This window comes from Carcharodon carcharias, chromosome 20 (assembly GCF_017639515.1).
Source record: "Carcharodon carcharias isolate sCarCar2 chromosome 20, sCarCar2.pri, whole genome shotgun sequence".
NCBI classification, from domain to species: domain Eukaryota; kingdom Metazoa; phylum Chordata; class Chondrichthyes; order Lamniformes; family Lamnidae; genus Carcharodon; species Carcharodon carcharias.
In genome coordinates, this window is record NC_054486.1 from 4,230,335 (window position 1) to 4,246,927 (window position 16,593).

General features: G+C 41.1%; 1 protein-coding gene across 1 annotated transcript in view; it reads left to right on the forward strand.

Moving 5' to 3' along the window:
* prkd1 (protein kinase D1) overlaps window positions 1-11,961 on the forward strand; it is a 746,050-nt gene extending 734,089 nt beyond the window's left edge. The window contains exons 17-18 of the mRNA XM_041215333.1: window positions 9,248-9,333; window positions 10,889-11,961. Of these exons, the coding sequence (XP_041071267.1) occupies window positions 9,248-9,333; window positions 10,889-11,107 (305 nt within the window). The 3' untranslated portion in view covers window positions 11,108-11,961. The remainder of the gene's footprint in view (window positions 1-9,247; window positions 9,334-10,888) is intronic.
* The last annotated feature ends 4,632 nt before the right edge of the window (window positions 11,962-16,593 follow it).

The following is a 16,593-nucleotide window of genomic DNA, read 5'->3' on the forward strand; positions in this document are numbered from 1 at the left end:
TCAAAATCCTGGGGGTTCCCATTGACCAGAAGCTGAACTGGACCAGCCATATGAATACTGTGGCTACCAGCACTGGTTAAAGATTAGAAATCCTGCAGCAAGCAACTCACCTCCTGACTCCCCAAAGTCTGTCCACCATCTACAAGCCACAAGTCAGGAGTGTAATTAAATACTCTCCACTTGCCTGGATGAGTGCAGCTCCAACAACACTCAAGAAGACACCATCCAGGACAAAGAAGCCCCCTTGATTGGCACCACATCCACAAACATTCACTCTCTCCACCACCGAAGCACAGTAGCAGCAGTGTGTACCATCTACAACATGCACTGCAGAAACTCACCAAAGCTCATTGGGCAGCACCTTCCAAACCCACGACCACTACCATTTAGAAGGACAAGGGCAGCAGATAGATGGGAACACCACCACCTGGAAGTTCCCCTCCAAGCCACTCACCACCCTGACTTGGAAATATATCACTGTTCCTTCACTGTTTCTGGGTCTAAGTCCTGGAACTCCCTCCCTAACAGCACTGTGGGTGTACCTGCTTCATAGGACTACAGCAGTTCAAGAAGGCAGCTCACCACCACCTTCTCAAGGGCAATTAGGGATAGGCAATAAATGCTGGCCTAGCCAATGACCCTCATATCCCGTAAATGAATAATAAAAAACCCTTTGCCTTTACACCCTCCATGCTAACTCACCCAGTATCCACCAAGGGCAGACATCAAGGGCCATGTTGAGATGAAGTAAAATAAAATTCTAAACATCTATTAGAGTCTTTTCTATAGTAAAAAAGCAATCCCGTTCATGGAAGCCTATTCAAAACATTTAAATTTCCTCAAGTACTTAGTCTCTTACAAAACAAAAATACCTGAATTCATAACCTCACAACAAAGCCAGCTAATCCTTCAACTACCTCTTTGAGCTGTCAATCAAACTATGAACTTAGGATCCTCTACTGAAATAATGATTGAGCATTAATAATGGCATAATAGTAGCTTTGGGGTAATGTCAACAAACAGCTATTGTAACTGCTAGAACAGATTGTTTTCAACTCTCATTGACACAAGCAGGCTGCTTTTTTTTTTAATTTTTAAAGGCCTTGGGATTTAAATAACTGCGCAGTTCAACAGTTGTCCAGACATTGGGCTGGACTTTACACTCCCCCCTCCCCCCACCACAAGGCGTGTTTTCAGTGCAAGTATGTAAAATACGAGGGGTGCCAAGCCCATCACCTTCCTGTCCACCCTCAAGCGGACCCCTGTAATGCCTTAGGTGGCAGGTGCTGACATTGGCCGCCGGCCAGCATACTTAAATAAATTACTAAAGGTCAAATGAGCTTATTACCCAGCTAATTGACTAAGATAAGACATTGGTCATGGCATAATACGATTGGCATGGGCAGGCCGGGTGCGGTGGGCAGGCCAAGTTGAAAAAAGCCAGGAAGGAAATGGGGGGCACATCATTCAGGGGGTGCCTTGCGTGCATCAGAAGCACCCCCCCAAAATTGTCACCGCCCCTTTCGTTCCTCACTGCTGCCCTCCCAATCCCGGCCCCCCACAACAACCCCCCCACCCCCACCCACTTCGCTGGACTCTCGGATCACTCCCCTCACTAAACGCCCAGAACTTACCTGGCTTCTACATCCATCTTCTCTTTTCCTGGCTCCTCCTCTAAGTCCCAGCAGTGCCCCCGTACTGAGCTCTCAGACCTGCCAGGGCTGCTAGAGCTGCCAGCCAATCAGATTGACCAGCAGCTCCTGGGGGCGGGACTTCTTCTCACTGTGGGGAGGAAATTCCTCTCCCATTTAGTTTATCCCCACTGGCAGCGCTCTTTGGCTGCAGAGTGGGCTTCTTGTGGGTGAGTGGCTGCCGGCCAACTTTCCTTCCACGGGTTGTGGTCGGCGTGGTGGGTGGGGGTGAGCAGTCCAACTCCCTGTAAAATCCAGCGCCTTATTCCCCGCTTCATGAGCACTAAAAATTCCTGACTCCCACACTGAACCCTAATGCCCCGGCTGAGTTTAGGTTTCTCTCCATGTGTCAATCGTGCCTCACCCCTTTTCCACTAACAGAGAAAATGGGGTCTGTCAAAGACGGGGTGGGTGGGACTTCCAGATCCAGAGACCCTCCCAGCATTTTTAAAGGTCCACAGAATCTCCATGACTCCTCAGAGATCTGGACCATTGTGCCCCTTTATTTGCTTCCACTTTGAATCTTATATTTTCCCCTATTTAGACATTGTGGTGTCTGAGTCCAAAAGAATTGTCAAAAATGCAATGATTTGCCGATAATTTCAGAGAAATTGTCATATTGGCAATAGTTGTGATAATGAGGAGTGCTGTGCAATAGCTGCAGTATGAACAGTCGTTTTTGTAGTACAGAGTGATGCTGAGAAAAGAGATTTTTGTCGAAGCTTTTCATCTTGCACTCATCAGGACAATTTGCAAGAAAATAAATCCAAGGGAGACTTTACACTATATGAAAAGAGAGTGCTTATTGGTTAGCAAGTGGACTCTGATTGGTAGAAGCGTTACCATGGAGAATCCACGAGTTGATGGTGGCTGACAGTTAACTGCCAAGCATTGTTTGAAATTTAAGCCAGGCAGCTTGACGCTGATTGGTCAAGGCATTGCCTTGAGGAATGAACCAGAAAATGGTTGCCACTTTTATTTGTTGTCTCCCTTGAATTTGTATTCTTGAGAAATGTCCTGAGTGCAAGACGAAAAGCTGCAGTATAACTACAGCTCACTGTCTAAAATAATTCGGGTCATTCCTGCATCATATTTAAATTTATAATACAAGGAACAGAAAAGAGCTGAGTGGCCTGGTTTCACACATGCACATAAGGAGATTTAAATAATGTAACAGTAACAGGATAACAATATTAGTTTATCAGTTAGTTGCTGATGTGACAGCAAACATATCAAAGCACATAGCTTCTTGTGGAAACAGGGTTATATAAATCACAAGTGGAACTGAACACCAGTTTATCTTTGCCATCTTTATTCATGTTATGTGACAGCCTTTTGGCAAAGCTGAGTTATTTAAAAATCCCAGAGGGAAACTTTAAACAACTGTCATAACCTATATTTTTAAGTAGTATGTTTGAGGTGCAACTCTAACTTCAGGAATCAGACCACCAGTTCTCAAGAGGTTTTATATTAAACTAAATGAAACATTTTATTAATTTACACAGGTTAAAATATATGCACATGGCTGCAAATTACTACTATCATAACGTTTAACAAATTCCCAAATTAATCTCCATTAAGTCAACAGCAACCCATAGACTTAACCAGACACCAGGCAAAGCATTTTCACCTTATGAATTAAAAATGAGGTTCCTCTCACTTTGGTTCCTATGGAGACAATTGTAGGCTTACAGCTACTTTGATCTTACATTGCCTCTGCTCTGCACACATGAAAACTGTTATTGGTCATATCCAGCACAGCTCATTGAATGTAAAATTCTCATTGTATCACCAGCCTTGTTGAACCCCACCTCTTCTCACAATAAAACTACTTTCATATTACCAATTTTATTAGTAATATAAATATATTGCTTGGTCTCTGCTGGCTAGGTGCCAAATTTCACCCCACTTCTTGAATGCTCTGTTCAAAAAATGCAAATACACCTCTACTTCTTTGTTTACATCTCAAAACTAGTACACATCGAAGCACCCAGATTGGCTGGCTTTAATCCAATTAAGACACACCCACAGACTAAACCTCTATTTTAAAAGAAAAATATTTTCCAACAATATTATATATATTAAAAGCTTCATGACAATTGAATTATACTTTTAATTTCAGAAACTATAATGTACTTACATTTGGAGAAAATATTTAAAGTATATTCCTTCTTCCTTCTTCTCCACTGCCCTCCTGAGGGCACCTTCTCATGGTGTCACAAGCCATTGATCTTCGTGTGTTTCATGTGAATCCGGACTGAGAGTGTTGGCAGGCTGTTGAAGAATTTAGGATATCACAGCCAGACTAGATCAAGGTCTAGAAACTTTGGTTCCTTAGAGCCTGGGTTTTCATAATGTAGCAGAGCTTCTGTCAGCAGGTGGTGATGGTGGTTAGAGTACCAGGCAGGGGGCTGGCCAGCCCCTGTGGACCGTCTGTACAGAGAACAGTGTCTTTGGCTGGCTGGATAAAGCAGAACAAGGTGCCATGAGGTGAGCTGAGAGCAGCAGCAAGGAGCCCAAGAGTTGTGAGTTGCAACGTGGTAAGTGCCAAGGCCAAATACAGTGCAGCTCGAAGCCTCTGACGGTGGCTGGAGAGACGGCAAGGGGAATTGGGGCAGGCATACAGCTTGCTGGAGAACTGGGCAGACTGCCTGGATAGCACCCTGAGACCTGAGACACCTGGAGGAGAGAAATGAGGTAATCTGGTTCACATAGATCACAGGAAGTTAGCTGGAGGAGGTCCACCAACTGAACTCTGCTACCTGGCTGGTTAGAGGTCAGGAGTTAAACTTTAAACAGTATCCAGGTGGATCTGGAGTGTTGGCCATGAATGTCCATTGTAAATAAATTGTTTCTCAGATTTAAGCTTTTCCATTAATGTTTATAAAGATTTGATACCAATGGAATAATGGATCTCTGGTTTATAATCTTCATGTAGTCCATATGCTTGAATCTCATATGACAATAAGAATGTAAGAATTAGGAGCCAGAGTAGGTCATTCAGCCCCCCCAGCCTGCACTGCCATTCAATAAGACTCTGGCTGATCTGATTGTGGCTTGAACTCCACATTGCCGCCAGCCCCATCTCCTTTGACATTCCTATAGATCAAAAATCTGACTAACTCAGCCTTAAAGATATTCAATGATGCAACCTCTACTGCTTTCTGGGGAAAAGAATTCCAAAGACTCACAACCACCTGAGAGAAGAAATTCCTCCTCATCTCCATCTTAGTGGGAAACCCCTTATTCCCAAACTATAGTCCCTAGCTTTAGATTCTCTCACAAAGGGAAATATCCTTTCAGGATTTACCCTGTCAAGCCCCCTCAGAATCCTGTATGTTTCAATAAAATCCCTCTCATTCTTCTAAACTCCAGTAAGTATAGGCTCAACATGCTCAACCTTCCCTCATAAAACAATCCCTTTGTCCCCGGAATCAATCTAGCGAACATTTACTGAACTGCCTCCACTGGAAGTATATCCCTCTTGAAATAAGACCAAAACTGCACACAGTACTCTAGGTGTGTCCTCAACAATCCCCTGTACAGTTGTAGCAAGACTTCCCTACTTCTATACTCCAGCACCCTTACAATAAAGTCCAACATTCTATTTGCTTTCCTCAATTCTTGCTGTATCAGCAGGCTAACTTTTTGTGATTCATATACAAGGGCACCCAGCTCCCTCTGTACTGCAGCATTCTGTAGTCTCTCTCCTATTAAATAATATTCTGCTTTCCTATTACTCCTACCAAAGTGGACTACCTCATATTTTCCCACAATATATGCCATTTGCCAAATTTTGGCCCAGTCATTTAACTTATCTATATCCCTTTGCTGAATCTTTTTGTCCTCCTCACAACTTACTTTCCCACCCAGCTTTCTATTGTCCGCAAATTTGGCAACAATACAGTCTGTCCCTTCATCCAATTCATTGAAACAGATCATAAATAGTTGAGGTTCCAGCACTGACCCCTGTGGTGCTTCCCTAGTTCCACTTTGCCAATCTGAAAATGACCCATTTCTCTTGACTCTCTGTTTTCTGTAAGTTAGCCAATCTTCTGTCTAAGCTGATATATTGCCCCAACAGCATGTCTTGTGCAATAACCACTTAGGTGGCACTTTATCAAATGCCTTTGATAAATATACTGGTTCCTCTTTATACATCCTGTTCATCATATCCTCAAAGAACAGGAATAAGTTTGTCAAACATGATTTCCCTTTCACTAAACCATGTCGACCCTGCTTGATTGTATAATGATTGTTTTTAATGTTCTGATACTACTTCTTTAACAATGGATTCCAACATCTTCCAATGTCAGATTAAGATCTAACTGGTCTCTAGTTTCCTGTTTTCTGTCTCCACCCTTTCCTGAATAGAGGTCTTACATTTGTGTTTTTTGGATCTGTTGGGACCTTTCCAGAATCTAGGGGATTTTGGAAGATTACAACCAATGCATCCCTGCAGTCATCTCTTTTAAGACATTAGGATGCAGACCATCAGGTCTAGGGAACTTGTCTCATAAATTTGCCTTGTACATTTTCTCTATTGATAATGATTGCTTTAAGTTCATCCATCTCTTTTGCCCCCTGATTTTTCTTGCTATTTTTGGGAGTCTTTTAGTGCCTTCTCCCTTGAAGACAGCTACAACATACATGTTCAAATTCTCTGCCATTTCCTTGTTTTCCATTAATTCCCTAGTCTCACCCTCTAAAGGATCAATGTTCACTTTAGCCACTCTTTTCCTTTTTATATTCATGCAGAAGCTCTTACTGTCAGTTTTTGTATTTCTTCTTACTTTCCTCTGATAATCTATTTTCACTCTATTTTTTTAGTCATCCTTTGCTGCCTTTCAGAGCTATAGTTGCCATTTTGTGTCCAAAATTCTGTTCTGTGCCATGCTCGACTCCATTTTGGTAAAGACCAAACAAGAGCTGTACCTTATGCACATCAGAAACAGGTCTTAGGCCAATAATCTGCGCAAAGCAAGGGCCCCTCACCTGCCTCTGGTCCCTCTGGAAACTTTGCCTTGTGCCTGGGGCAGTCAGCACCAGGGCTGATGGCTGCGGGAAATCTAGTTCTCAGCCGTACGCAATGAAGAAAGGGTTTATACCTCACTTTAATCACTGTCATTCCCAGTCCTGCAATCTCCGATCTGACCTCCAGGCTCCCTGGATCTCCTACCACCACCCCCCACCAAACCCTCCCCTCCCCGGCCACCCGATTGCAAACTAAGGCCCTCGTCCCCAGCAATACTGCAAATTACAGTAATCTTCTTTCCAAAATTCCCACAGCACCCCCCAATTGTGGTCTAAGGCCAGCTGTTTCTTCTCCAGACCTCTGTGATCTTATCCAATCACTTACCTGAATATTCACACAGGTTCCTGTGCTGGCTCCAACTACTGCAACTTCTACATAATAATGAGGTCTGAGAATCAAAATTCCAGGCTCCTTGGTCCAAGCAATGGGCTCTCCTGAACTTCTAAGCCTTGGTCTTTACTCAACATCCATGTCTTCACTTTCCAGTGGGAGTCACTGGACATAATCTGGGTAATTTCCCCCATCATTGGTGAACAATAGTGCAAACTTAAACAGAATTACCTGGAAAAACTCAGCAGGTTTGGCAGCATCGGCGGAGAAGAAAAGAGTTGACGTTTTGAGTCCTCATGACCCTTCGACAGAACTTGAGTTCGAGTCCAAGAAAGAGTTGAAATATAAGCTGGTTTAAGGTGTGTGGAGGGGGGGGCGGAGAGAGAAAGAGAGAGAGAGAAGTGGAATGGGTTGGGGTGGTTGTAGGGACAAGCAAGCAGTGATAGAAGCAGATCATCAACAATAGTTGGTGACATCTTTTGATGATCTGCTTCTATCACTGCTTGTTTGTCCCTACAACCACAGCAACCCCCTCCACTTCTCTCTCTCTCTCTCTCTCTCTCCGCCCCCCCCACACACCTTAAACCAGCTTATATTTCAACTATTTCTTGGACTCGAACTCAAGTTCTGTCGAAGGGTCACGAGGACTCGAAACGTCAACTCTTTTCTTCTCCGCCGATGCTGCCAGACCTGCTGAGTTTTTCCAGGTAATTCTGTTTTTGTTTTGGATTTCCAGCATCCGCAGTTTTTTTGTTTTTATATATATATATATATATATATATAGTGCAAACTTGCTGAGAACAACTAACACAGTATAGATCAAACCTGGTGACACAGTTGAAAATAATGCTGCAAATACTCAAACGGAATGTGATTCCATTTAGTGTGCAATAGTTTAGCCTCTAACATAGCAGATGCCATCCGCAAGAAGCGATTGTAAAATGTATAACTGCGTTCACTTTCAGAATAATGGCCCAGATCTTCCAGCCTCTGGACAGTCCGAGACAAGATGGACTCTGGAAGATTTGCTCAGGAATCCCTTGGAAGTTCCAATGCAAGGATTCCGCAGGAATTGTCTGGGAAGTTTCAACTTCCGATGGATAATCCCCTTGCTCCTCCAAAAATGTCTCTGACTCTGCGTGAGAGTTTGGACGGTTCGGACTCATCTGGATAGTTACCCAGGAAATGTTAGAATAGCCACTGACCTTGTCAAACCCCTGACTCCCCCCCCCCCGACTCTCTGACGCTTACCGACCTGCCTGCTCTGGCCTAACCATCTGTCTCACTCCTCGGACTCTATGACTCTCCCCTGACCCACCTACTCCCCACTGGCCCACAAGCTCTGCCCTGGCCCTCTGACCCCCCCACTGGCCCTCTGATTCCTCCCGACACTCTGACTCCACCCTCACTCTCCAACTACCCCCCAACCCAGCAGCTCCACCCTAATCCTTCCACCCAACCTCACCACCCTGACACCTACGACCCTGCCACCCTATCCAACTGGCACCCTACGCAGCTGGTACCCTATCCACTTATCTCATTCACCAACACCGTGAAAAGCTATTTAAATGTCCCAAAGCTTTTTGATGGGCTAGTGATTGATGCCTTATCAAAATACAGCAGCTAGTGCCATAGAAAGGGATGTGACTTGGCCATCCTGCATCTCTGAAGAGGCCCAATAGGGAAGTCTGAGCCTGAAATGCAGAGCTCCGGCATTGGGTATGAAAATAGGAGTAGAGTGACAATCCGATGGTGAATGACACTCCTCGGATGTTTCAGCCTAACCTCGCGTACCTCGGCGTTTTTCATTTATCTCCGAGTCACTGTTTAACTTGGTGATTTTTGTTTCATAAAACCTCAGTGTAACATGAGAACAAACTACTGCAATAAGCAGCAATCACACCAGTAAATGGAATTGCTTGTGTCTGCCAAAGCATTTGTAAATGGCCTTTATAATTCATGTCAAATGTGCATTTTTTTTTGTGATTGTTCATTCAGCTGAATGATGATGATGGATAGCTTTTGAAGTCTGTAGCCCCAGGGTCAAGTTTACAGAGCCAGCACTTGACCCTTCAGATAAGCTTTATTTTGTCTGCATGCATTTACTGTTTTCATTGACATACTTTATAATCTAAATTCCATTTCTGTATTTCAAAAGTGCACACCAGTTGATTGCTTTTTTATATTCCAGCTATTGACGTCATCAATAATCTATTGCAAGTAAAAATGAGAAAACGTTTTACTGTGGACAAGTCTCTCAGTCATCCCTGGTTGCAGGTCAGATTACTTATTTTTCTACAATTGTCTTCTGCACAGTCTGTCATTTCTTAAGCCAATCTTGGAGGATGCTTTTGAATTATCAACTGAAGAACTGTCCATCCCAGATTAGTATAAAAATTCAGGAATGGAATTGTTTGTCAATGTTTCCTTTTACAAATAAATTGCTCTCAATTCATTTTTGTTAATCCCCTTCAAGACATTCCTGGGAACTGGACCTTGCAGACAGAACTGCATTTTGTTTGGTCCTAGTCGCTTCTCATTTTTTATCTTGAAATTGGCTAGGATGTTATTAACACTCCCTATAGTGGAAAAAGAGTGAGTACATAGATTTTCAGATCTATGTGTATATTGTGGGTCAGTCCAATCTTGTATCCTATCAAGATCACTCCTGTCCTGGATGTCATCTTTGCTATGCGAGTATTTGTACTTTAGCTAGGTTTTTAAAGCCCTTTGCATTAGTTGATTTTAATGTGATTGTTACAAGTTTGTATTTGCTGTCAATAACCTTTTAGGTTCAGTGACATCAGTCACTCACATAACTGGTTCCCCCACATCTTTGATGTTGTGGAGTGGACTCACGGGGTGAGAATCATCACCTGTTTCCCACTCCACCTGATTCTATTTCCCATTGATTTCAATAGGGGAGATGATCGGGTGAAGGGCAAAACAAGCTGCAGATTCACAATTGCTCATTGGCTTACTACCCAAGTCAAATTTCATAGCTTCACTGCCCAACGTCAATTTATTTGACAGTATTACATAGGAGGGGCAACAATCCCCTTGGCATACATACAGGATATCAAACCATTCACATCTGGGTTCCTGCAATCATTCAGTCGGCAGATTGTTAACCTTCAAGTGAGATGAGGCTGGGATGATTCATTCAGCTATTTTATTTTGCCTACGGCAAGTGAACATCCAGGCCATGGTTATGATTGGATTCAATTAAATCAGCACAACTGCCTATCTATAGTAATACAAAATAAGGAACATGCTGTGCTTCTCACATTGATGGTCATCATGTTTGACTTAACAAAATTATTTTTATGTGCCCTCCTACATCCTAACCATCTGAGTCTAGGCAAAAATCTGCCCCTAACAGCCGTCTGCTTAAAAACTGGCCAATGTGCACTTTTTTTCCCGATTTTAAACTCACCTGTTCACAACCAGAGAGGTTGGCCTATGTCAGACAGCCTCTGCTGAGTGCAGGAACAGAGACTTCCCAACAAAATGGGTGTGAGATGTTTATCAATTACTGAAACAGGCTCACAATTTGCTTATTGTTTTGGGCGTTTAGAAAAGGGCTTCAATTGTCCAGCTCATTAGCAGTTTAACCAGTTTGGTGTTTTTTTTTTAATTGTTTGAGGGTACTTCAAAAATATTTTTCCCAAAAGCCCTTCCATGGAACAAAAGTCCAAAAATCCCAGAAGGTGATTATGTTAACAAGAAAGATATAACTGGTAAAATTCTCCCTAATGGTTTGTAAAATCTGTAAACAGCCTCGTGTTGGCTTTGAAGCTTAATTAATTCGTTTCTTCATTTTGTCCTGAAGGACTACCAAACATGGCTGGATCTACGAGAGCTTGAGTGCAAATTTGGAGAACGCTACATCACTCATGAGAGCGATGATTCCCGCTGGGAACAGTTTGCTGGACAGCATGGCTTGGAGTATCCAACACATCTAGTCAATCATAAAACAGTTTACAGTGAGAACACTGAGATAGAGGAGACAGAAATGAAGGCTTTGAGTGAACGTGTCAGCATTCTTTGAAAGGAAATAGAACTCAAAAGTATTGTAACAAGAATACCAGCAAGTGGAAGGAACCTTCATCAAATAAATGCAACTCCTGCCCTAACCATAGGAAGGAGGAATGCTTGCTAATTTCTACTGATGACTGTAAACTTGCAAAGCAACTGCCATTCTAAAACACAGTTTCAACCCCAGTTCTCATACTCCAATAATGAAACTTTAATGTACTATTAAGACTCTTTCAACTTTGGCAAGTTTACTTATTGCATTTCAAGCAGCATTGTGCATATATGTTTATGTGTAGGCGACTATGTTCTGTACACCCTGTGCTAATGGCAAGCACTAAATCTATAACTTGCAAGTTAATAGATTGTATTTTTTTCTCATTCCATAAACAGTTTCCAGTGTGCCTTCACTGGTGACTATTTCCATCTATCTACAATGCACCCCAGTCAGGGGGGAGAACTAATTTGTAAATTTTGCTTTATAAAGTGTTTTTAACCTCTTTCAGTATTTAGCTCTATGCCAACTCTTGGAAGAGTATAACATTATAGCTGTTCTGTGAACAATTTTCAGCTTGTTAAGAACAAAGGATTTAAAAAAAAAATCATGTAACCTTTGGGATATCCACGTCCAAAATGTATAGCTTATCAGCAACAAACTGCAACAAGGAGTAATACTCAAGATGTACAGTGATTGAAGACTTGTTTTATGTACAAATGTCAGCTGCTCTTGTAAGCCTTAATGCCTTAGTTATGGTGACTCATACAGGATTGGTCAGGTTGAATTCTGCTACTTTCTTTATGTTGTAGCATTTTAACTAAAAATTGCTTGATACCATGTGACCTCTGTTTAAATGGTTTGAATTAATTAAAATGCTGTTAAAATGGGTCTATGCAGGAAATTCCATGTCCAAGTGACTTAGAATATTTTTTGGCTTCAGAATTAAAGACAGGATCAAACTTTTGAACTCTGTGGCATTATGGTTATAAGATTCTTGTTAAGGCACAGCAGATGGTAAATGCCAAGCTGTCCAACTCCCAGAGGGAAACTTGAAACAGCTGCCACAACTGTTTTGCAATTTGTATTGTATTTCAAGATGTGTGCCTTGAATTCAGCACTGATAAGTCCACTGAGGCTTAGAGGTTTTTTTTGACAAAACTAAATTAAACATTTATTAATAGAATAAAAGATTTTAAGCACATACTTAGGTCTACAAATTACTACTATAGTAACTCCTAAATCTACTAATTAATCTGACTCCCAGTTACACCTCCATTAGGGCAGCAGTAAAACAAAATAGATTTCAGTAGACCCAGGCAAAGCACACAATACCATAGACAGGGAAATTCAAAATGAGTTTTCTTAACCAAGGTTTGTGTAGACTTGAAGAGGCTGGAGGCCTTTCACAACTTGTTTTAGATCTTAGAATTCATTCCCCCTTACTCATAATCTCATCTCCTTTATATATGTTTCTCCCTTTTTAATGTAAATTCAGTTGTTCCAATATGTCTTTGCAACTTTACTTTTCTCATAATATAATTCTTTCATAGCACTCACATTATCAGTAATCTTTGGGGAAAATAAACACACTGTTTGGCTTAACTTCTTCTGGCTAGGTGTAACATTTTACCATTTCTTTGAAATTCAAACTTACCTAATTTATCTAAAAATGCAAATTTCCCTCACACCTCACATTCTAAAACTTCAGCCATGTTTAAGTATTTAGCATTTCAAACCTAGCTTCCCTGTTGATAACTCAAAAGCTCCAGACCAGCTGCCTTCAATTCAACCAAATCCTCCCCACACACACATCCAAACAGAGAAACTAATCCAAACCTCACAATTAATCTATCATTACAATAAATCACAATAATAGTATGAAAATGATTATATTTTCATGACACCCCCCTCATTACTGGAAAAGGAACAGCTTCATTTTCTTAACCCATCTTACATTACCTCCTATACATACCTATATATTCACACTATACATTACCAGATCCATGCATTAACATAAATATATATATATATATTACACAAATCCTTCATATCAATAGAAATCATTCCAGCTCAGTGTCAAGGGGCAGGATTTTTCATATAGCAGGTGGGCTGAGCGGGAGCAGGCGCTGGTGCCAATACCTGTGTGGGGGTCGGGGGGAGGAAAGAGAGTTGGGGCCAACGCTCTTTTGTGCATGTGCGCGAAAGAGCACAGCAGTCTTCCTGAGTCATGGAGCTGCCTCAGGGAGATTGAATGGGTGTTAAAATAATTAAAGAAATGATTGAAAAATTTAGTAAAACATGTCCCTACATGTGACTGTGCCACATGAATGCGGGGACGTGTTTTTATATTTATCAAAGTTTATTTATTTAACAAAAGCTTCAGGAATGCCAACCTTAAGGTTGGACGGGCAGTATTAGCAAGTGCTTCAATTAATTTCTTAATGGCCTTAATAGGCCGCTTACATTTCAGCGGGCACACAGCCAACTCCAGTGCCTGCCCGCAGAATGCTATATCACAATGCCATTGGGACGCACGCCCCAACATCATTGTGCGTCATTTTACACGTTGGTGTGTCGGGTCCAACCCCTGCATGGCAACCAGAAAATTCTACCCGAGGTTTTGTAAATGTTCAATTTTCCCTTTCAGCTTTAAACTCTTGACAACGCATCTGCAATTAGATTTTCTCATCCAGCCACATGTATAATCCGTAGATTAAATAGTTGCAGTAATAAACTGCAGAAGCCTTGCACTTCTGTCTCAAATTTGTCCAGAAACCTTAAAGGATTGTGGTGTGTCTAAACAATTGTTTCTGACACATTGTTTGCAACGTAAATCTCAAAATTCTGCAATGCCAACACCAGAGCCAGAGTCTCTGTTTCGATCATTGAATATCTCCTCTGTTGTCCATTCAACTTCCTTGAAATATACCCTATTGGTTTCTTAATTGCAGTGTCATCTTTTTGTAACATTACAGCCACAATGCCTATATCGCTTGAGTCAATGGCCAACTTAAATTGTTTGGCATGATTGAGTACTGCCAAAACTGGTGTCATAGTCAGTACAGTTTTCAAATTGGCAAATGCCTTCTGGCACTCATATGTCCATTGAAACTTTTTGTTCATTCTTAATAGTTCAGTCAAGGTAGCAACCGCTCTGCTAAAATTTGGTACACATTTCCGATAAAACCCACTCATGCCCAGAAATCTCCAAACTTCTCGTTTTGTTGTAGGAATGGGAAATCCATGACAGTGAGAGACTTTCACATCTCTCAAAGCCACCTTACCATGTCCAGTGGTATGGCCTAGGTATTTAACTTGTGCTTTTGCAAATTTACTTTTAGCTAAGTTCATCACCAAATGAGCTTTTGTAATCAATTAAATAATTCTTCCAGATGTTTTTAATGCTCCTTCCACATTTGACTGAAACCTATCAAGTCATCAATATAAACAGCACAATTGCTTAGTCTTGAAATTACTTTGTTTCTCAGTCTTTGAAATGTTACAAGTGCATTTTTCATACTAAATGGCATGACATTAAACTGATATAGTCCATCAGGCACCTCAAAAGCCAATATCTCCTTTGCTCTCTCCAATAACGGTACTTGCCAATATCCTAGTAGCAGGTCAAACTTTGTGATAAATTTTGATTGTCCCACTTCCTCAATGCAATATTCCAACTGTGGTATAGGATATGAATCCACTTTTGTGACTGCATCCAACTTTCGATAGTCCACACACAGTCTTTGTGTTCCATCTGGTTTCAGTATCACCACAGCAGGTGAATTCAAGTTACTGCAACTAGACTCAATGATATAATTTTGAAGCATGAATTCAATTTTTTTCTGTAGTTCTGATAACTTTGCCGCATTTAATCTATAAGGATGTTACCTTACTGAAGATGAAACTTCTACACACATGTCATTTAGAGCTAAATTTGTCCTCTCCAGCTTATTCCCACAAATGTGTTTATGTGACTGCAAAAACTTCTCCAGATCACTTTGATACTTGTCTGAAAGGTAATTCAATGTTACGTTTAAATTTGCAAGTACCCCCCCTCTTTATCCAATTTGATTAGAGAAAAATCAATCTCGGAATCCGTCATGTCTACTTTTCTCTTTTTCTACCATCACTAATACCTCCTTTTGGTCCTCTTCCCTGTCAAATTTCCTTTTAAGTTTATTCACATGACACACCCTCTGCTTCTTTCTTCTATGTGGAGCATTTATTAAACAATTTACTTCACTCATTTTCTTTTAAATCCTATAAGACCCACTAAACCTTGCCTTTAACAAGTCACCCAGTACTGGTAACAGAACTAACATGTTTTTACACAGCAACAAAGCTGTAGCTTTCCTATCTGCCTTCACTTCCATCACTTGCTGTGGTATTTTTAAATGTTGCTGAGCCAACTCACATGCTCTATCCAATATTTCTCTGGAGTTTGATACATAATTCAGGAGAGTAGTTTCTGAATTTTCACCCACCAATTTCTCATGAATCAATTTCAGTGGTCCCCATACCTCATGACCATAGACTAGTTCAAAAGGACTAAAGCCAGTTGATGCAGAGCATCCCTAGTAGCAAGTAGCAGGAATGGAATTCCCCTATCCCAATCCTTTTGATAGCCCTGACTATACACCCTCATCATAGTTTTTAAAGTTTGTTGCCATCTTTCCAAAGCCCCTTGTGATTCAGGGTGATAAGCTATTGACTTAAATTGTTTTACCCCCGAATTGTTCATTACTTCCTTAAACAGTTGTGACATGAAATTTGACCCCTGATCTCATCACATTTCTTTTGGTAAACCATATTTTGCAAAACATTTAGTCAACTCTTCCACAATTCTCTTTGTTGTAATATTTCTCAAAGGTATTGCTTCAGGAAACCTGGTAGACACATAATTATTGTCAGTGAGTACTGATTTCCACTTTTAGTCTTAGGGTGGGTTCTGCATAATCAATCATGGCTCTAATAAAAGGTTCTTCAAATGCTTGAATTGGAAGTAAAGGTGCCAGCTTAATCACTGCTTGTGGTTACCCTATCACCTGACATGTGTGACATGTTCTTCAGAATTTGACTACATCTCAATGCAACCTAGGCCAATAAAAATGTTTGTGTATTTTTTGCCTGTGTCTTTCTAATTCCTAAATGTTCCACCAATGGAAATTCATGAGCTATCCTTAGAATCTCATTTCTATATCCAAACGGTATAACATTCTGATGCACTTCCTTCCAGCTTTCATTTGCTGAAACGTGATAAGGCCTCCATTTTATCATTAAAACATTACCCTTAAAGTAATGACATTTTGGAATACATTCTGCTTGTGATTCTGAGTAAGCTGTCTGAAAAAAATGTATTTTTTGTGTATCCTTTTTCTGTAACTCTACCAACTGCTGTGAGCTAAATACCTCTGCTGCATTATCCTCCATTCTTCCTGAACAATCTTATCAAAAACCGTATCAGCTAGTTGGACTTCCACACCTTCTCCCTGCTTTTTAAATTC